The sequence below is a fragment of the Phyllopteryx taeniolatus genome, chromosome 8, assembly GCF_024500385.1.
Source record: "Phyllopteryx taeniolatus isolate TA_2022b chromosome 8, UOR_Ptae_1.2, whole genome shotgun sequence".
NCBI lineage: Eukaryota > Metazoa > Chordata > Actinopteri > Syngnathiformes > Syngnathidae > Phyllopteryx > Phyllopteryx taeniolatus.
Window position 1 is genome coordinate 1,285,024 of NC_084509.1, and position 22,378 is coordinate 1,307,401.

At 41.4% G+C, this 22,378-nt stretch overlaps 1 protein-coding gene across 9 annotated transcripts in view; it reads left to right on the forward strand.

The window, feature by feature from the left end:
* gria4a (glutamate receptor, ionotropic, AMPA 4a) overlaps nucleotides 1–21,848 on the forward strand; it is a 130,932-nt gene extending 109,084 nt beyond the window's left edge. For 2 of the 9 annotated variants that reach the window (XM_061782124.1, XM_061782131.1), the window contains 5 exons: nucleotides 5,398–5,596; nucleotides 9,872–10,119; nucleotides 13,660–13,774; nucleotides 16,814–16,951; nucleotides 19,937–21,848. In XM_061782124.1, coding sequence (XP_061638108.1) covers nucleotides 5,398–5,596; nucleotides 9,872–10,119; nucleotides 13,660–13,774; nucleotides 16,814–16,951; nucleotides 19,937–20,101 — 865 coding nt within the window. In that variant the 3' untranslated portion in view covers nucleotides 20,102–21,848. Of the gene's footprint in view, nucleotides 1–5,397; nucleotides 5,597–9,871; nucleotides 10,120–13,659; nucleotides 15,476–16,813; nucleotides 17,087–19,936 lie in introns of those variants that run through there. The other 7 variants (XM_061782125.1, XM_061782128.1, XM_061782126.1 and 4 more) reach the window with 7 other exon arrangements.
* Nucleotides 21,849–22,378: the final 530 nt, after the last annotated feature.

Genomic DNA, 22,378 nt, shown 5'->3' on the forward strand with positions numbered 1-22,378 from the left:
CCCGGCCCCGCCTGTGTGGAGTTTGCATGTTCTCCCCGTGCCTGCGTGGGTTTTCTCCGGGCACTCCGGTTTCCTCCCACATCCCAAAAACATGCATTCATTGGAGACTCTAAATTGCCCGTAGGCATGACTGTGAGTGCGAATGGTTGTTTGTTTCTATGTGCCCTGCGATTGGCTGGCAACCAGTTCAGGGTGTACCCCGCCTCCTGCCCGATGACAGCTGGGATAGGCTCCAGCACGCCCGCGACCCTAGTGAGGAGAAGCGGCTCAAAAAATGGATGGATGATTCTGCACCTTTATTCACCATTACGATTGCTTTTAACAACTATTAGCTTGAAGCTTCTGCTTGGCTTCATGACTATATCTAACTGCCTTGCTAAGTCAAGCTAGTACATGGCTCTCTCCCAGTGGTGCCCTCAAGTCTTACAAGTCCAAAATGAATACTTCTTCAAGTACACTGAAATGCGAGTACAACAAAAATATTGAAACATTTGACACCAGTTTGCAATCTGTGCATGCTGTAGAAATTATTTTGCTTTTTATTTCTACCAATGTCTAAGAAACCCCTTTCTATTGGGTGAGCTTGGAGGCCATGCTGATCCAATAGGTCATTTTTGAATGTGTTTGGGTGGTTGAATGTGTCTTTATGTCTTATCTCCATTTATCTTTTTTCACTTATTGCTTCTGTGCAGTCCAGTCATTATACAGTGTGAATGACATAGCCACAGCATCACCAGAATTGTTTTCAAAGTCTTTGTCGTATCGGTGGAGCTAAAGAGCACAATCTTGAAAAATACTGTACATTACATACAGAAAGTAATACATCTCTGTTGGCTGTTGGAACGCAATATGGAAAAAGACAAAATGGAAGACATGGCCATGCATCCAATCCATACATTTAAATTGTTTAGTTCTGCACAGTGAGTAAAAATACTGTTGCGTTTCATCCAAAGAAACAACGTTCCCTTGAAAAGGGTCATACAGGAAAATACAGTATGCGTGTCAGACTGAAAAAAAGAAACAGTGTGCCATTAATCTTTTACACACACGATTTGGAAAAGCCATCTGTTGGCTATCATGGATGATACATGACGCGCCATAGAATGACTTGCCTGTTGCATACCAACACGCACATTCATTCCGTCCGATAAATGTGTTCAAACTCGTGTCACATGAGGAATCAAGGACATCACTTACTGCACTCTCCCAGCAACACACACACACACACTTCGTCACATGCATGCAAGTGTATACTTCGTCACAGCTTTATCTGAATGAAGCACAGTCCATCGACCTCCAGGAGGTAAACATCATCTCTGGTGCGAGGCCAAATGCTGTTTAATAACCACCTCTTTTTTCCATGTTCTCCTCCTCTCTGGCAACACACACAAAGAAGCCAAAAGCAACGCATATGTTGCTAGACAAGTCATTCATACATTTTCCTAAAGGACTTTTTTCTTCTTTTTTTTTACACCTCCCACGATAGAAAAGCATTTGAAAAATTCAGATTGTAAATTTTAATTATCCATTTCAGATTGAAGTGGTGACCCATTGAGATGATTTTTGGAGTCAAACGTTTTCTGGTCTCTAGAGGACTTGGCAAGTAAAGATATTTCTGCAGGTCTGTGGTGGCTGAGTCATCTTCAGAGGCTGTCAGGCCTTTTACATAACTCTGACAAAATCACAGATTCATTCATGAAGCTTCATTCGCATGTTGACCGTGACAGTATGGCTCTTTCACTTAAGGATGCTTTTGCTTTTCACAATTGCAGTCAGTCTTGCCAATTTAGTAATTTGGTTGACCTTAGCAACTTTTCCAACTGCTCTAGCGACTATTTGTGTTACAAAAGCAAGTTTCATCTTTTTTTTTTTTTGTCCTGTTCTGCTGTTAGCTCAAGCAGAATGGAGGATCTGTATCCCTTTTATGCAGGAACAGTTTTACTGTGTTACAGTGGAGTTTTTAAGCTTCCGCTGTGGTTTCTTAGTGTTATAATTGATGTTTATTGAGAATCAGAGTCGATCAGTCGAACAGAACAAAGTTTCTAGAGGGGAGAGAGAAACAAAGACAAAAGACAAAGCACTCATTCTAAACAGGATGAGGAAAGTAAATCATTACATATCTACAATAATGAAACATTAGATATGAGTGTTGTATGCGGCTGTAGTGCTATACGCTGTAAGGGAAGGACAGGACAAGATAGAACAGGACAAGGACAAGAGAAGAAGCATGCAGGACAAGGGTCGTGAACCCGGCTGTACAACTGAAGTGTGGTGGGATTGACGATGTAAATTATAAAAGTCTATAGGACAAGAGTCTGAGTGAGGGGATACCAAAGCAATTCGCATATTCGTGAGTTATTTGTCGCAATTAGGGAGTGGCCCACACCCAGAGAAAGAGTCCAAGGGGTGTGTGCCTGCAGACACATGCAAGTGAATTGACACCGTTTTGCATGCACAAAGACTGACAGAAGTGTCCTGTAATTGCTGTGCCTACACCGCAGAGGCTGAGGACCCCACCCAATCAATCGAGGGGCGGGATCGTGCATCCAAGTCGCAAAATATGTTGCTGCGGTCGCCTTGCCTCACCTGTGCAACTCTACATGAGAAAAGACTGAGAGAGAGCTGGAGGATGTGTGGTGGTATTCTTAGACAAAAATAAATGGACCAACCTGGCCATGCAGTTTGCAGATTCTGTTTTTTTTATTATTATATTTTTTTTTTTTAGGTTTTTTTATTTTTTAAATGTCAATGATGTTTTTGACAATATATATAAAATAAAATGTCTTCATTTTATACAAGGAAGCACTTATTTCACATTTTCTGTAAAGAAAAAAAAAAATATTATTTATGTGGAAATGCAAGTTAAGCTAAATTTGCTGTGATTGTCATTTTTTATTAAGTGAAGGGGAAACATTATTAAAATCAGAAATCTTTTTTTTTTTTGTGAGCAAAATTTGAGATTTAATTTCAAGTCCATACCAACCCGCCATATGTGAAAGCCATCCATATAAAATTTTTATACATATCGCACAGCACTACTTGGGGCCATTGTCAAAATTGTGTTCGAATTTAGGTCATCATACATATATAATTTAAAGTTCATTTAATTCTTCATATTGAAAATATTACCGTATTTTCACGACCATAGGGCGCCTTATAATGCGTTCCAAAATCTGTAAATGTTGTTTGACTTTATTGAGCGCTCCGCTTGACTGACTGGTAGCATTTCCTGCACGTTGCTTATAAGGCGGACGTGACTGAGGACAGCATGCGGACGTAAAGGGGGATGGGTGCGAGTGACAGAGGAGGCTAAAGACACACGCCCAGTAGGTATATAGTAATGGTATGTGCATCGGTTTGGCTAAGGACCCCCGAAAATGGCACCTACGAAGAGACACGCTTACGAAGCACAGTTTAAACTGCAAGCTCGTAGTTACGCGGAGGAACATGGGAATTGAGCAGCCGCAGCTGCGAGTACGAGAGGATTCAAGATCCACGAATCCATGGTTCGCAAGTGGAGGAAGCAGGAAAACGAGCTTCGCCAAGTCAAGAAGACGAAGCTGAGTTTCCGCGGAAAAAAATGAAAAACAAAACGCGGAAACAAGGCGAGGTGGCCTCGAGTTGGAAGAAGCAGGAAAACGAGCTTCGCCAAGTCAAGAAGACGAAGCTGAGTTTCCGCAGATAAAAAAGAAAAACAAAACACGAAAACAAGGCGAGGTGGCCCGAGTTGGAAGACCAACTCGAGCAATGGATTAATGAGCAAAGAACAGCCGGGAGAAGCGTCTCTACGGTCACCATTCGACTGAGTGCAATAACTCGGATCTTGCCATCATTTCGGGAGGCTTGAAGAACTGCTGGACATCCGTGTAAACAGGGCGTTCAAAGTGAAGTTGCGAGCGGCGTGGGAGCCATGGATGACAAATGGCGAACACAGCTTTACTAAGACTAGGATGCAGCGCCGGGCGAGTTACGCCACAATTTGTGAATGGATTGTGGATGCTTGGGCTAACGTGTCTGCTTGCACTGTTGTTCGAGCTTTCGTAAAAGCCGGCATCATTTCTGAGGAGCCGCACGGCAACGAGACTGACTCCGGACGAGTACGAGAGGGAACCTGCCGTGTTTGATGGAGAACTTGCCTAGCTGTTCATTTCGGATACAGAACATGAGGACTTTGATGGATTTGTGGATGAGGATTGATAAAAAAAATAACGAGTACATTGTTAAATTCTTCAATAAAGTACAACTGAACTCAGTTTTGCTCCTGCTGCCTTTTTAAAAACATTGTTTTAGCGTGCATGCATGCTACCGTATGTTTCAAGATAGCATATGTTTTACCATGCCTTATGTATGTGTTAAATACAGAAATAAACCCCGTAACTGAGACTGCGCTTTTTAATACGGTGCGCCTTATGGTCGTGAAAATACGGTAGGTTTGTTTCGAGAAAGCGTTCCTGAGTTAATCAAAATGTTCCTGACAAAATATTAAGAATGTTCTGAGCGGTGATGATAGGGGTTGGAAACTCTGCTATTTATATACCTATATTTCTCCCACCATTAAAAAAAATATATATTTTCAAACAGATATTACCATACTTACTAAATACGTGGGTGAAATAGAAACAACAAATTTACCCAACGGATTCAATTTGAACTTGAACCTCTCAAAGTTTTTGGGAGGAAACTTTAAAAGAGGCTAAACTTTCAAATAAATGATGACATTAATTGAATCATTTTGGTGCCTGTTTCCTTGTTTTGTCCTTCCATGGAGACAAATGCACAGAGAAAAGACTGCTTGTAAAGGGTGCATGTTTTACAGAGAGGTTTTATGCGCACAATTCCAAGGCCTTTAAATTAAAAGAACTTTTGTTTGTTCAGTGTTCACGTCTCCTTCTCTCCACTTACGCCGTAAAAACAATTTCATGCAAACAGAGAATTGCCACTTACGTTGATGTGCTTGCTCTCAGTTCGAGATAGAGAGTAAACAGAGGAAGAGAAAAGAGGGGGTGTGTGGGTTAGAAGGGAGCTGAGATTACAATCAGTCTTTGTTATTGTGCATACGGAACTGGTTCTGGAGGTTTACTTGGTAATATTGGTGTGCCATCAGTCATGTATGCAATATTGGTGAAAATGTTTTTAAAAAATAAAATAATAAGTAAGCCTGTCTGTTATTTTCCTCTGCTTATCCCCATCGCTCTTGTTTTCATGTATTTTTTTTATCCCCTTAACCTATACACTTCTGTGGTCCATCTGCCTGCAAACATCCATCTCAAATCCCGTTCTTGATCTCTTCCTTCTCTTGCTCCCGTCCTCTTCTTCCTCACCCTTCCCACTCATTTCCTTTGCGCCACGCTCCTTTTCTTTCGCTCCCTCCTCCGCCTCCATCTGTCTTCTCTCCAGGTCTCTGTCTGGACGTATTGTGGGAGGTGTGTGGTGGTTCTTTACCCTGATCATCATCTCATCTTACACAGCCAACCTCGCTGCCTTCCTGACTGTGGAGAGGATGGTTTCCCCCATTGAGAGTGCAGAAGACTTGGCCAAACAGACAGAGATAGCCTATGGGACACTGGATTCAGGTTCTACCAAGGAGTTCTTCAGGGTACGGCCTTAATGCCCTTGATCATTTGCATTACAACACCCAATTTGATATGCTATTTTAGAGACAACAAATGGGTTATCTTGTGTCCAACGTATTCATCAACAAATAAGCAACACTGTGGCATCAATTCTTCTCTCTGCCATAATCTATCAAATTGAGTCTTTGTTTTCTTACCATGATATTTAGACCAGTCCACAAATGGCAGCCTGGCTAACTACATACTACAGTACTCCAAACAAAAGTATAAAGGCTTCTTTATACTCGCGCGGGCAGCGACCGCGCTGACGTACGTCACTGCAGCTATCCTGCGCGCTCTTTGCCTTTATAATCTAGCGCAATCCACGCGCGCTGTTTTGAAAATGTGCTGCAGTTCTCCTCCAAGTCGGGGGTGTTGCCACGGCTGGTATTGGCAAGGACACCACAGGGTGGAGTTTTCTCTGCATTTTATGCCCAATTCTGTTTTTACAACGAACAAAGCAACAACAATGGCGACCGTGGAACAGTGGTTGCTTGAACAAATGGACCAAAATGACCAGATGATGCGTTTAACTACATTGCAAAATCGATCAAGAAGGCGGCGGCTTAGGTGATGCAACCAAGGGGAACGCTGAGCACGTCATCACAGCCAGTGTCCCTAAAACAGACCAATCACGGGAGATAACCTCCGCGGCGGTGGCAATTTGTGCCATGTGCTCCTCAAGTACCGCGGCCCTATGCGTCGGTCACGTGATGCAATGCGGGCAAAGAGGCCTTAAGAAATGGAAAACTAGGCTACGTGATGACGTGAAGCAAGACTTGATTGAAAACACACTATTCAACAGCATTATTGGAGAAAGCAGCAGCAGTAGCCATGGTAAAGAAAGCAGGTTTCAGACTTCGCAGTGTCATACACAAAGTTAAGCAGAAGAATTCAGCTTCAACTGTCGGCAGGACGACGACAAATGAGTGTGTAAACTGATTTATTCCACTTCAGGTGGGTGGCGAATAAAAAATGTATGGCCTTTTCCAGAACTTCCCGTGGAAAAAAAATACATCTTTGTAGAAATGACATTAGTGTTCCTAGGTTAGAGTGACAGTATTTAAATGGTTGCTCAAGTGTTAATGGAACCGTTTGCTTCTTTCTGGGGATCGACAAACTACTGTGACCTGATTTACTACTGGTCTTATCTATAAAACCATGTATGCCTCAAATTGCGGAGGGAACTGCAAGAAAGTACCATGAGCACTCCCGGGAAAATGAAAAGCCTTTTATTTTCTCAATCTGGCGCACCCAGGAGGAAGGAACAAGAAGAAACTATGATGACTGATTTCTCCAACAATTACAGCAGCATGATTCAACCTGAAAACTAAATGCCAAGCTCTATATCTTGAGGATCCGGCGCACGTCCTCATTTCAAAGACTTCCAGTTTGAGATCCTATTTCAAAAACACTTCTCTCTAAAAACCTCGTCAGATAAACGAGTGACCAAAACAACCACATTTTATCCATTTTTAGTTAGTGTAAATGGCCACCTAACCTGTAGACATGAGAAAGGGAACAGGAAATATCAATGTGGTGAGACAGCTGAGACAACTTTTAACATGAAGTTGCGAAAGGCTCCGTCATACAAATGTGATCAAGAACACTAAGAAGTTTACTAAGTGGAGTATTGATGAGAGGGGACAAGTCATGGTCGAGAGTATACTCTCTATAGAGGCATGAAGTGGCTGAGAAAAGCGCAAGATTAGTTTCACTCATTCACCGCTTACTGGTAAGGCTAACAATTGTAGAGTCTCGAGGGGAAACACTAAATGTGCTCTGTCACATGTAGTCATGCTCTGCAGGAGTATTCCAAAGAGTCTTGTGCTCATTGTGTGTGTTCATACACCAAATAACAGATTTGAAAGATATGAGCTGTAGTGCGGGTGTTGGGTGGCAGACAGTTTGTGCTTGTGTGAACAGCTCTGGCATCATCAACATAACGAGCAGGCTGAAATCTGTGGAGGGTGAAAAAGCAATTTACTCCCACACAGCTGAGGGGGATTCACCACCACCATTAATTATCTGTGTCGGTTTGTGTGACTACATGTGTGAGTATGAATGAGCACCCATAAGCATATTCATAGACCTATGGATGCATGTGAGTGTATGTGCGTGAGCCCGATCCCCTCCTCTGAGCACATTTGTGTGTCGGTGGATAATTAAATGTGTTTTTCAAAGTGAAGGTGAATTCCAGCATCCATTTCCATTTCCTCCTTCACCGCCTCACTCATTGTTCAAGAATCTGGAAAGAGTCGCATCATATTGTCGCACATCTTCCCCCTCCAAGCTGCAGTATATTTGCACGGTCATCATTGCCGCATCATCCTCACATACACACAGACAGGCCAAAACATTATAATCACTTGTACATCTGTAATAAGATCCAATTAGAACACTGTATCAAATTTGTGGCTACTTTTGGATACTCTTTAATCATTTTGACATAATAAACATACTGGAAATATATATACACTGTATATACTGTACCTTGGAAAAAAGCTGTTTGATATAATAAAAACGTATTGACTCAGCTTGAAGATGAGGATGGCAGAAGACGTGTGGGTGTTAAAGAGTTGTTAGCGTGAAGGTTGAGTCTATGATGGACTTTGGAGGGCAGACAAAAATGAAAATGAGAGAAAGGAAGGTGAGAGGAGCGAGCGGTCTGCTGGTGCTCTTGGATGTGAGGGACATTATTATGGGATAGGTGACCGTCATGCACAAGCTGCAGACAAACACACACTTCATTGAATGCAGGGTCACCAGAGGAGTCTCGTCGAGAATAACACTATCAGGGGAAGATAAGTGACTTGTGCAACATGACTCCCGTGCTTGCTGTATCCATGAGTATGCAGGTGGTCTGTACACACAATTGTGGTCATCATCACTGGTGATCACTCGAAGCAAGAATGACTGTCCTCCTGTTGGTGGGTCTGGTCATCTGTGGGTCTCATGGTAACTGAAAAGGCCGATCCTTGATGCAGTCTCTGTTGCAATGGCAACATATGTACGTGATTTTGAAGGCGGTTATTGGGCCTGTCCATCGTAGCCGGTGTCGATTGACTGTTGTGGTCATGCTGCCAATGTTGGTTTCCTTCAAAAGACTGATGTTGGTGCACCTATCTTCCCATTTTATCTGTAGGATCTTGCAAAATCATTGCGAGTGCTACTGCTCCAAGGCTTTTTAGGTGTCTGATATAAGTGTTCCAGCTCTCAGCCCCATACAGCCGAATGGGCAGAACTACCCCTTGATATCCCATAGGTTTGGTCTTGATTTGGATGTCATGATTCTCAAAAATGCTTCCTGAACCTCGTAAAAGGTGCACTGGAATCAAACATGCTATGTGATTTCTGCATCAATGACAGCACTTGTGAAGAGAAGACTGCCAGAGTAGGCAAAAAGATCCACATATTCTTGTGGGTTGTTGTCCACGTAGCTCGTGAAGGACTGGAGGGGTGTGTTAGGAGCTGGTTGTGAGAGATCTATGTTTTTTTTATGTTGATGTCAAGTCCCAGGAGTCGGGAAGCTCTGACAAAAGCATCCATGAAGTTCAGTGTAATCAACTAATGTGTTGTGATCAGTGTATTGGAGCTCCATGATGGAGGATGTGAGCACAACTGTGGTAACACATGAATGAACACACGCAACATATACCTGTACATGCCCTTGGACACACATTAGGTAAACATGCAAATATGAGCCAACAGAAAAGTTACCGCAAAAATGTGGCCTTTATGAAAATAATAATGTTCAGTTCTGTTTCTTAAAAAAAAGTAAAAGTAGAAATGTACCGGATCTTGCTGAGATGTTTTTATTAGATAGACCCTCTCATGAAGCTAAAGGGTAACTAAATGATTAAAAACACCTCTCAGTGATTGTACTTCCTAATGCTTAAGTTCAAATGGAATTAATCATGCTTTAATCTTGCCAAAAAAAAACAAACAGGCCAGTGCTTTTTTTCTTTTATGTTGGCAGCTATGACCAGCAATAATCGTGATGCATGTCTATGAGTCCAATGTATCACTAAGTTTGAATACATTTACTGACAAGTTCAAGAATGTTCTAGAAAGAAAGGCTCCTTAGATGAAGCACTATTGTGTTTAAAATTGTATCTTTCAATCTTCTGTTATGAAATCAAATTGTTCCTTTCCAAAAACATCAGGCAAGAGAACAAAACTCGCTTTATAATAAAATGATCAATTGTCGTCTACATGGATTCATTTTTGCTATGTTTTCCCGCCGCTCTTCTACCCAGAGGTCCAAAATAGCTGTATATGAGAAGATGTGGTCATATATGAAGTCGGCCGAGCCGACCGTCTTCACCAAAACCACTGCGGAAGGCGTGGCGAGGGTGCGCAAGTCCAAGGGGAAGTACGCCTTCCTCCTGGAGTCCACCATGAACGAGTACACGGAGCAGCGCAAGCCTTGTGACACCATGAAAGTCGGGGGGAACCTGGACTCCAAAGGATATGGAATTGCTACACCCAAAGGCTCACAGTTAAGGTAGGTGGAGTAGTGTAACAATAGGAAACAGTAACAACAGTGATACTGTGCTATTGCTGCGATATTCCACCTACCCTGCTGTGCCTTTTATACAAATATTGCTGTCATTGCTGTCCGGTGAAAACTTCTCAAACAAGAATTAATGAATAATTGATTTTTTTCCCCCCACACTGATGCCAGGGAACACCCTCATCAGTCGATGCGCCAAATTTTAAAAAATGCCCCTTTTTCCACCCAAAAAAAAAAAGGTTTTCACCCACCAGCAACAAGAATGAGGTTTAAATGTGTAGACATCATCATATCTCCTCTTGATCACCTTGAGTCCTAATTTCTTAGTTTGTCTCATTGTGTGTTTCTCTTTGTCACTTCTATTTTTGCCATTGTTAAGTCCTGTGTCATTTTATGTTGCTCCTCCATTACACTTGTTTTTTCACAGGGCCACCTTGCAGGTAACACTGTCCATGTGTCTGCTGTCTTGTGTCTGTGTAACTTCCATGCTAAGGCATTATAGTGGTGATGATGATTATGATGATGAAGTACACAGGTGAATGAACTGTGAGGAGGGGCAAAAACCTCAGGCTTCAGCCACTGCATCTACACCCAAAAGGGGAAATTATAGGAAACAGCAATAAAAGGAACTGACCAGAGGGGCCTTGCTAATGGGGGACTTAAACTTGATCAAACCCTTGTTTAACCCTTGTTTCCTGGAAGTGTGGATAACGTTCTGCAGAGATTGACTTAGGGAATTCAAGCCACAAACGTGTAGTTGTTTTTCCTTCAGGAGACATTAGTTTATTTGGCACATATTTTTGCAGTGCTTTCCCAATGTGATATGTGTCTGCTGAGGGGGGGGAAGGAGTCAGAAAATTCTATTTCTCTCTGTTTTTTTGTTTTTTTTGGGCAACTGGTACATAAAGCAAAGCAACATGCCTGTCCTATAACTTTCCCCATGAGTGGTGCAAAGGAGTCCCTCAAATACCAGCAGCTAGGATTTGTCGCCCTTTGCTTATAATAATATATTTTTTTATGAGGTGACAGACAGTGAGCGTGTGGTCTTCTCTCCCAGGATTATCATAAATTGTCTCTTACTTTTCTCAATCAACCCAAACATGAACTAGCAGGTGAAAACATCTCTGGGAGCGTGAATGTGAGGCTGCCTCTCCTCATAGTGTCTGTCTGTCATGTTGGTGAGGAAGAATGTCATCCAATGATTATAATCACTGCATTTTGAAGTCTAGTTTTAAATAATGATATGTGACTGCTTATAAACTGTTTTTCATTTCTCTAATCATCTAATTGTAGCTTGTAGATTAGACCACCCCAGAGAAGACTGTCTTGATCAATATCTCTGAACTCTCTTTACTTGTGCAGTTTTCCCCTCCAAATGAACACAAACGACACAATAATTAATGAGAAATAATAGAAATACATTTACATATACTAACTCCACACAGAAAGGCTCGAGATGAGGTGTGAACTCAGAACCTTTGACTGTGAGGCGGACCTAGTACCCTCATGCCCCACCACAGAGAAAACTACAGATGAAAACTAGCCTTCTGGCTAATTCTGGCTTTTTTTAACCATGTGTATTTCATGTGTTTTATGAAATTGCATTGTCCCCTTTCAAATAAACGGATTAAAAAAAAAAAAAAAAAAAAACAATGAGGATTTTAAGGGCCTGTGACTGACAGGCCCAAGAAAGTAGTATTATTAATTTGCACCATTGAGCTAATGGGGCTTTTTCACGGGGCTCCCAAATCAGATGAGAATTGCAAATATATGGTCGAGTGCTGAGAGGAAGCAAAAATACGACACAACCAGCATGATGGTAACACGGCCTTAAGGGAATATTTATATGATCGACCAATTAAAACCAAAAACATTTCAATCTTTTTAAAAGTTTTTCATACATATAATAATGCTGTCAAAATTATTCTTGTTCACCGGCAAAAAAATTAGTGAAAATATACTGTTTGCATGCCAGACCAATAAGGGGCAATGACAATGTGCATGCGCAACAACCTTTGCAGACATAAACAGGTTGAGAATTTGACATACACTGGAACCCCGATAAAACGGACCCCGATATAACAGATAGCAGATAAAACAGGCTGTCGGGACCAAACAGTGTGTCCAATAATAGTTTCCATTTGTCACTTAAACCGCCGTTGACAAAGTCCGTTAATTCCAGAATTGGCCACTGTTGAGTACTGGCGCTGTGACGCAATACAGGCAGAGACGGGGAGACACGTGTTCCGGGTCATAGATATCCAATATGACTAGATCCAACTAACAGACGTGCCTATGTGGTGGCCAAGTTGAATGTGGCAACATTTCCACATAGCTGCCATGATGGCAGGAGCTTATCTATATAGTAGCATATCTAGTACAGTGCTCTGCGCCGCAGAGAGAGCTCACATGGCTGGCTGCAGTGTTTACGCAAAGAGGAATTCAACACACAAGTCTGGAACATGCTATTTTTGGTACAGTAACAGTTTTTTTTTTTTTTGTCAAGCCGTTCATCTATGGCAACAGATTTGGAACTAGGAAACACTTATTCTTCGCGGCTCATGAAAGCGCCTCGCCTATGAGGGGTACGTCAACAATGTCTTTATAAAGCACACCAGTGGTAAGTTTGGATACATTTTGAAACTTTGCAAACATTTCCAAGCTTTTTAAAAATTTATTTATTTACAATAACTTTGTACTGTACTGGACATTTGAGGCCACGAAAAAAGTACAAAACATTACTTTTGTAGTACTAGTAATATGGGTGTATATGGCCACGAAAAAAAGAAAAAAACTGCTTCAATGTATCGGTCAATAGGCTGTTAGTCAATTTGATCATCAGACAAGTCATGTTGTTAAATGTACACTTTACTGGACAAACGTTATCAGCAGAAACTTTACAACAGCGCTATGATCCGTCATTATTGTTTTGGTTACTCACCTATGCTCCGACTGGACACTTAACACGCAAGCAAATTCCTTTAGACACTACTATGTCAAGCGCTAAGAGATAATAACAAAAAGTTCCCCTTTGAGACACTATTCAAATCCAAAATACAGCCCAGTGTCCCTGAATTTTGTTTAGAGGTCACAATCCCTTCAGGGGTGTGAGCAGGAGGCTTGTAGGAAAGTGGATATACACACACACGCAGGCGCACACACGCACACAGGTAGTGAAGCAGCAGGAGGGGACAAAAGCTTCATCAGCAGGCTCCAGCCCTGGTTAACACTGTACAGCAGCAATCTGGATCTCTGTGTGACACCGCTTGCACAGATACAGTTCACCCAGATAGCATTTGCATAAAAATATATTTGTTGGGAGAGAGTAAAAGAGATTAAGAGAGTTTTTTCTGAGGTGCTTCCCATTTTCTTTCCAACCCCTCTTAGTTGTCCTCCCTTTGCTCCAGTGTCCCTCACCTTTTTCTCCCTGGCACTGGTGCCCATCCAGCTTGTCTGTCTTTCCTTCCATCCTTTGCTCTGACCAAATTATCTTATGTCCCCCCCACCCCCTCCTCCTTTTTTTACTTTAAGAAATGCGGTCAACCTGGCCGTGCTAAAGCTCAACGAGCAGGGCCTGTTGGACAAATTGAAAAACAAGTGGTGGTATGACAAAGGAGAATGTGGCAGCGGGGGAGGGGATTCCAAGGTTAGCCCTCTCTGTCTGCCCCCTCCCACCCTGAGGGAACGGGGGCCAATCACCGGCTGGGGAGCCTGCGATGGCCCCCATCCTGGGAGAGTAATGCAAGCATCTGCCCTGGTGAAGTGTGTAGGCAAAGGGCAAAAGTGATGCACCAAAACCTCCTGAGACACCTTCTGCTTCGGATGTAGACTCAAGGTTGCAGCTGTTGTCTACGGTGTACACCTTTCTCTATATGTAAAGGTTCAGTTCTTTGACACAGATACAACACTCGAGCTTATCAAAAGATAGACATTTCTCTACAAATACAGTTTATCAGATGACTGTACCAACACATATTTGAAACTTCTTTCTAAAAGTAAAAAGCAAGGTGATGAGGAGGTTCTGTGCTGAATAGAACTGTACAAATACTGTCAAGGCAGGAATGTTCGCCCCCTAGTGGTGCTCTGGGGAGTGCTCCAGACAACAAATGAGAAGGAAGTGGAAGTAACAGAGATTTTTTAACGGATAGGCTAAATTGACATATCTGCTGCTGCAGTTAAAATGAACCTTGAAGCATATCATAGATGATATCTGCAAAATTGTTTCGCTCTGAAGTTGATTTTCCACTCATTGGAGGAATAATTAAAAGCAGCACAGTGAAATTAAAGGATAAAATATCCAATTGGTTTGTGTTTAGTATTTCAAAATACTATTTTAAATACATTTCGTGACAAGAATATTCCCTGACCACTTTTGAATTTTGCTGAAATATTGCATTTTCGTGCCTTATATGCCACCTAAAAAGGAGCTATAATATATTATTCTCCCAGACAGATCCCAATCAGATCAAATTATAGCCAGAGAAATGAGAAAATACTAATAAAAAACTGAATTGTGGTTCACAATTATAGTGAAACGTGGCGTTACAATAATACAAAGTCGCAACAGCAAAATGCACTCCAAGCTTTGTTTTGGTGTGAATACTTTAAAATGGAAGGGGGAGTACTCGGAGAATAATTATAGTATTAATATCATGTCATTACTGTATAAAGGTACAACAGTGAAATGGTACTCTTATATTTGTCATGGTGAGAAATGTTGAATTATCAATTATTTCACTGAGCCCAGTTGCGCAGTGTTAAATTATTTGGGTAAGCCAAAGGCAATGCCTATCTGATTTGAAACTTATTGCTGAATGCCACCATGGAGTAAAAAGACTTGCAAGGAAAAGTGCGCACTGTCAGAGGTTCCAGTCTCTCCCAGCCGTAGCACAGAGCTGCCTATGCCTGTTGGCTCAATATTCCTGACTCGACAGTCTTTGCATGTGTTTTCCTAAAGTACCAGCTGGGGTAGTATGGTTGCATTACGTGAAGTGACAAAGGTGGGTCCCACTCATATGTCTGTAGCTCCACTCCCCACCCCCCGCCCCCCAACCCCTCCTCAATGAGCATACACACATGTACTCAGTGGGATCCATGCTAGGTCACTTGGTCTCACCTGATGAAGTACTTGTTAACAATGTGACTGAGTTGTGAAATGCATATGTGAAAAGACTTTAATAACATAAAATAACATGACCTATGATGTTATTTATGTTATTTTTACACGCAAAGAACCCCGGTAAACCTTGCCGTTTTGAAACTGAGCGAAGCGGGCGTCTTAGACAAACTGAAAAACAAATGGTGGTATGACAAGGGAGAATGTGGACCCAAGGACTCTGGAAGTAAGGTCAGTCTCACGCTGCTACAGCCCAGAATGCTAGCCTGAAACTTTCATCCTCAACATGCTCCAGATTACTGCAACTACTGTCCTAGCAACACCTCTGTTTGCTTTATTATCCCCCCCCCAAAAAAAAATATATATATATATATATATATATATATATATATATATATATATATATATATATATATATATATTCTGCTCTACATCAGGGGAATTTCGAATATCATTGTATATGATGATGAAGTACATTTAGCTAAAAGCGTCAAATGTCTCGAAACAGATTATCGCTTTCTGTTCAGTTTCTGTAGCAATCTGTGGCAAACTCATTCTCATTACACTTAGCATCAGAAATCTAATGTTGACCAAGCACTATCGATTACTATATCATTAGACTATGGTCACATTCATGTCTCATTGTCACATTTGAAAAGGTAACACTTAACACAGGTTATTTTTTGTATAAACAAACTAAATTGTGTGCCAATGTTCATTTTGTGATACAAGTGATACAAATCCATGTCTATTCAGTCAAGAATACCCAAGAGCCCTATTTTCAAATGTTTGTCCATTTGCTCTCCAAAACATGTCGTACAAACGAACAACAGTTGTTCTTTTTTTTTGTACAAATGGTGTATTGTAAACAACCGATATGAATTCCTTGGTTTTAACAATTGCTTTAATATCACCACCAGCCCTAACTGTTTGTTTTCTGGTGGAAATTTGGGGAAAAATATTGAGCCACAGGATAGAATATGAACATATCATTACAACAAGAAGTTCATACCAAGGATCGCATTTCAATTAGCTAAAGCATAACGATGCAAAGTGCTTTGAACATTTTGGAAGTGCAGTGAAATGTCTTCATTGCTAAGGTAAAGGCCGGCTGTCATCCATTTAAAAGGGCGCTAATTTAGCTGCTCTGACACAATGACAACGGATATGTACACGTATGTAGAACTGGTTTGAGCAGTAAAAGTTGGAACTGTAATTGTAGATGCTGAATGTAGTTAGAAATGTTGCTGATTAGGCAAATGACAAATGCAGAATCATTCCAGATGCATGAGATGTTTATGGCTTGTTAATTGACTGGAAATGGATCACAATTGAATGTGTCTAAACCCCTGTACCCTCTTGTCTCTCTTCTCCTCGTCCCCGTTACTTGTTCTTCTCTTTTATTTTCTGTAACTCTCTCCATCTCACCTTGATTTTTTTCTCACTCTTTTCTGTTTTTTTTTTGTTTTTTTTACCTTTCTTTCACTCTTAATATCCATCGACAACATCCCCCATTGGCTTCGAACTCACCCCCTTCCCCAACACAACTCCCCCTCCCGCTCTCCACAGGACAAGTCGTCTCAGGCCCTGAGTCTGTCAAACGTGGCCGGGGTCTTCTACATCCTCGTGGGTGGCCTGGGCCTCGCCATGCTTGTGGCGTTGGTCGAGTTCTGCTACAAGTCACGGGCCGAAGCCAAGCGCATGAAGGTGGACCTTAGTCCCCCCCACTGCCCCAGCCCCTCCCCCAGCACCCAGAATCTAGCCACTTATAGGGAGGGGTACAACGTGTACGGCTCCGAGGGGGTCAAGATCTAGGGGTAGGATTTAGAGGCTGCCGTCTAGGTGGGGTCATGATGGTGGTGGTGGTCATTATGGTGGTGCTGTAGTTTGTTGTTTATGTTCATGCCAGAGGCTGTCATTGCGGAACCGTGTTCTTCACGTGGTCATGAGTACATACGGTCAAGCATTGTGGAACCAATGTTGATTTTATTTCTTTTGGGATATTTGTTTATCATTGGCCTAAAATTTAAAGTCATTTTCATTTGCTATCCGTCTGCTAGATTTGGTTCCACAGTCTTTGGCTGCAAAATAATGATGAAAATGATGATGACATGACAGTGATGGTGATGCTCATAGCTAATGACAACTGCATTATACTCTTAGCTAATAATTAAAAAAACAATGGAGCAGGGATGCACAACTCCAGCCACATGTAAAAACAACACTTGTAGACCATTGTGGTACACTGGGGCAAGGAACCATATTAAAGCTGAAATTGACTCTACCCACCTCACTTGGAGGCAGTAAAAACTGATTTCTCCCAACCAACCAGTGAAGAAATATATGTATATAATTAGATTACGCAAATCACCCCCACACCCCCCCCCCCCCCCCCCCCATTCACAGCTACAGACAATTTGGTGTCTTTAATTAACCTCACGTGCATTTTTCTGGAACGTGGGAGGACACGGGAGAAAATCCACGCAAGCGCCAGGAGACCATGCAAACGCCATACAGCATAGTCTCGACTTTGAGACTATGTATCGTTTCTTTACACAACATGTTTAAGGTTTTCAAACAGTCTTGACTGTTTCGCGCAGATTTCGCAATTAAAATATGACGGCTTCCAGCTACAAATTGATTATCTTCAGTGTAGACACCAGCTTTCATCAGTTATTTTCTCACTTTCAGCACTCCACGAGCATCACCGCACTATGTTAAAATTTGAAGGTACATTAGAACAATGATGATGGCAATGTTGCACAATATGACAACATACATTTGCTCACATACACAAACTGATTTTATGTATGGAAAGTGTAGCTGTGCATCCCTGTTGTTGGTGAACAAACTGTGCTTTCACTTCATAATCCAGCCCCGACAACTTTAAAACTGCCCAGTGTCACTGCAGGGGGATAGATGATCAACATACACTTCATGCAGCACAGCTACTTAATGACGTTCAAAATGGTTTAAAAATCTAAAACAAAAACAATTAAAGAAAGATTGAAGAAGTAAAATAAACACGCTGATTTAAGTGCACAAATTAAGCTACTTCATTTGGGCTGTGGTAGAGGTCCCATATTTTGGCTATTGAGACCTCCATAGAGTGACACTCTAACATGGACTTTTCTAACATTTCATTAAAAAAAAAAAACATTGGTTTTGTCTAGATACTAGTGTCCAGAAAAAGCCCCTCTGACAGCTACTTCCGTTTAACTCACTTTTGTATCTGCTTTGTCCATATTTGTCGAAGACCGCTCCCTATCCTCTGATTGGTTGCCTCCATGTAGAAGGCCCAACCCTCACTACTTGTGAGGTCGAACATTTTTGTTATGTTTACAGTGCTGGCTTGGGGGTGGAGAGGTAACCAGAGATCCTCGCTAGTGAAGTAGATAAGCTCAAGAAATTGGAGAGACCTGATTTTAGGCCTCTCAGCAGAAAAACGTCTGGAGCTCAGGAATGATGTGGACGTGGATGATTTTTAATTGATATTTCACATGTTAACGAGGCACCATAGAACCAAGACTATTAAACACACCAAGACCCTTTAAACACACAACTTGTGTAGAAACATCATGGAGTAGCCTGTCCATGTGAAGTGTACCCCCCCCCCCCCCCCCCCCCCCCACACACACACACACTGAGCAGTATAGTCACTTACTCCCTCTCTATAAATCGGAATCCTTGAAATCAAATTTCACTTTCCTGTTTTCCTTTGTCTTTCTCAAATCCTCAGCTTCCAAAGATTATCCCCTTTTATATTACCACCTGCCCAGTTTTGGAATCACTTAAAGCCGCCCCTATCAAACTCCCCCACCTCACCCAAAACTGCACGGTCACCATAAAATGCAGATGTCTTCTATACAAATTTTCCTTCTGTGTTGGTCTATTTGTTGCCTGCTTTTACCTTTTGCCTTTGGTTAACTACGTCAGCATTTTGACGCAGTGATGGCCCTTCGGTGTAATCCATGGTTTGGGGGTGCATTCACACCAGGAATTCCAACGTTGATTTGATACATTTTCCCCCCAAAATTGCTGAATGACAGCTCAATACTTTTCAAATACAAATTCATAATCAATTATTGGTACACATCATTCAACATGTTTGATTTCAAACATCTATAAAGCTTTCTATGACAACATTTATTGGAAAAGCTTCAATCACAGTCAATGTTGAGCATTAAATATATTAAATCATGCCAACAATCAACCACCTTCTTAAAATGATTAATAAATGTTTTTTTTTATGCAAGTAAACTGAAAATGAACCTCTGTTGGTGGCTCATGAGCACAGTCAACGTGATTGGGCTGCTTTATTACATTTGTGTCGCCACAGAATTCCATTTTGTTACCTCAGTGTCCTCACAAATTATTATAAATAATGATGGTGTCTTGGAGCATAGTTTTTGCACTGACGTTCTAAAACCAACTATCACAAACTAAGGCGAGCGAACCCGGTTAGAGCTGAGCCGAGGCAACCTAATGTGACTGCACCTTCACAACGTTATACTTACTTGCATACTTGTGTGTGTACCAAGTAAAATGTGTGAAGACCCATGCATGAATATGTCAAATGCATGCATGCGTGTGTTTAAAGAAATGGGTGCACTTGTGGTACGGTTTTGATGTACAGAAGGTATTTTTTCACACATGATTTGACCAACCTCTTTCCTGTCCTTCCTAATTTAGCTGTCTTTTTCTGAAGCCATGCGAAACAAGGCCCGTCTGTCCATCACAGGAAGTGTGGGGGAGAACGGCCGTGTTCTAACGCCGGACTGCCCCAAAGCCGTGCACACTGGCCACGCCACCCTCCGACACCCTGGCCTTGCAGTGGTCTCCTCCGGACTGCCCTGAAAACCAAAAAAGATCCGCTGTGCCTTAGTGACACACCAACATGCAGACTCTGACATTGAAGGATCACATCCATATTCATGATTTCTTTCCTCAGATGCCATACATTTGACATCTTTTCCTGCTGCCTCTGACTTGTTTTACTTGAGAACGTGAAATAGTGGAAATAGGAAAGCGTGTACTGAACATTGCTATAGTTGGCTGCGGAAAACTTTTTTGTTTTGTTTTGTTTTGGAGGATTCATCCAGACAAAGTGATAGAAAAGCCAACACATACTAAAACGCTGAGCTGTAACTACCATCAAGATGATGAAGAAAAACCTCCTATCGTGTCGTCACTGGACAGTCAACACCACTCCTCAACAACGCCTTACAATGACAAACATTTATGTTGATCATATTGTCACGGCTATCGTCATCTTGCCTGCAAAGTGCCAGGTGTATCCTCTTCTTAGAAGACCACAAAACTGTAAGCCTGATCTTTTTTGGACAAGCAGACTTTGCCATTGAAATTTAAGAATGAAAGACTAAGCTTTCTTACATCTCATGCAGAATGAGTTCTAGCCCCAGACAGCAGGGCAGACAGCCACTATGGAACAGACAAAACCTCCACATTGCTGTATGGGTGGCCTACGCGGGCCATAGAATACACATGGGTTTGTAACATATCAGTCGTCTTTCACCAATAGCTTAATGACCTAGAAATCCGAATTAAGTGATGAGTAATTTTTTTGCTGCAAAACAATGTTGAGGGTTCAGTTGTATGTACAGAGATGAGAAGAAAAAGTAAAACACGGAAATTAGCTCATAAGACTCAAGAGCGGGACCTTATGGATGTTTGCAAATGACCAAAGCAAATATCAATGTGATCCACAAACTTTAAATGTCGTTGTCAATTTATAACCAATTTTTGTTCTGACCAATCAGTCGCAAGCCCTTTTGGGCTAGTGGCTTCGGGAAAGTAGAGTGTGATGACCAAAACGCGACAATTTTCCGTACAGTGGCTTAGCGGCCAATGAAATAATGTGTGTCCAATTCAGTGTCTACAGTCTTTGGAGAACCTAGCCTCTTCCGCCGTCTAGGTGAAGTATTCAGAGGCATAGAGACCCTTGTTGAATAGTGGCTACAGTGGCTACATGTTGCCATTACAACTGTCAAGTAATTTAACAGAAGGTTTGACCGACCAGTACCTAGTATTATGTTAAAGTAAAACTTAAAATATTCCTTTCCTTCTTCCCCTCAAGTTTGTGCCACCTGAAAATAGAATCTTCAGGTATGGGTGGTCACAAAGGATAATAGCAACGTGTCCTCCAAAAATAGGGAAAAGCCTGAATTTGGTCTGCATTTGAAGGAGCCTTCCAATTATGCGTATTTTAACATGAGGGGCTTTCAAATGCAGGATCCTGAATTGTGACACAGATAAAAAGCCAGAAAGCTAAGTGCAAGGAAGACCGCGAATCGGTAAACACTGTGGTAAAACTGAGCAGTTAGAAGTTGAGATGGTTGTGAATGGACTAACAATAGAATGCTAAAGTGCGCCATATCTATCAATATGTCAGAATGTCATGCTAGTTCAAAGGACAAATCAATCTTTGCACATTTGCAAACAACTGAAGGTCCCAATGTCGTCGCCCAGGTTGCAAACCAGTCATCTATAATATGAAAGCTTTGTTTAATCTGAATCATGTCAACATGTAGTCCACATCTTTTTCTCTCGGGTAATAAAAAGGCAGTTCAAAGCGTTATGAAAACATCTGATCAGAAAGCTTGCTTTATAAAACTGTTGTAAATAACGTGTAGCGAAACTCACATTGTCTTTTTTAAACATGTTAGATAATTCATTGCAATAATGGGTACAAACTAAAATTGCAACTACTTGTAATTAAAATCAAATCACTTTTTATAAATATACACATTATAGATGTAAATATATATATATATATATATATATATATATATATATATATATATATATATACACAAAAACAAATATATATGTCTATAGAGAATATGGTTCAGATTGTCAGAGGCCATGGCGACCATGCTGTTAATTGGCTTCTCTTTTTTTTTTTTTTTTTTTGAGAAAACCTGACAATATCAATAATAAGCCACAGTCTTTGTATGTCACACTCAACACTGAACGCCCATCTGGCACCCCCACATACAAACATACAGATAAAGCAACACAGGGTCAATGATCTCCCCGGCACAGCAAAATGCGTTTTAATGATATTATCTATTAGTTCCTCGTGGTTCTGCACCGTTTTCAAATGTTTTCACG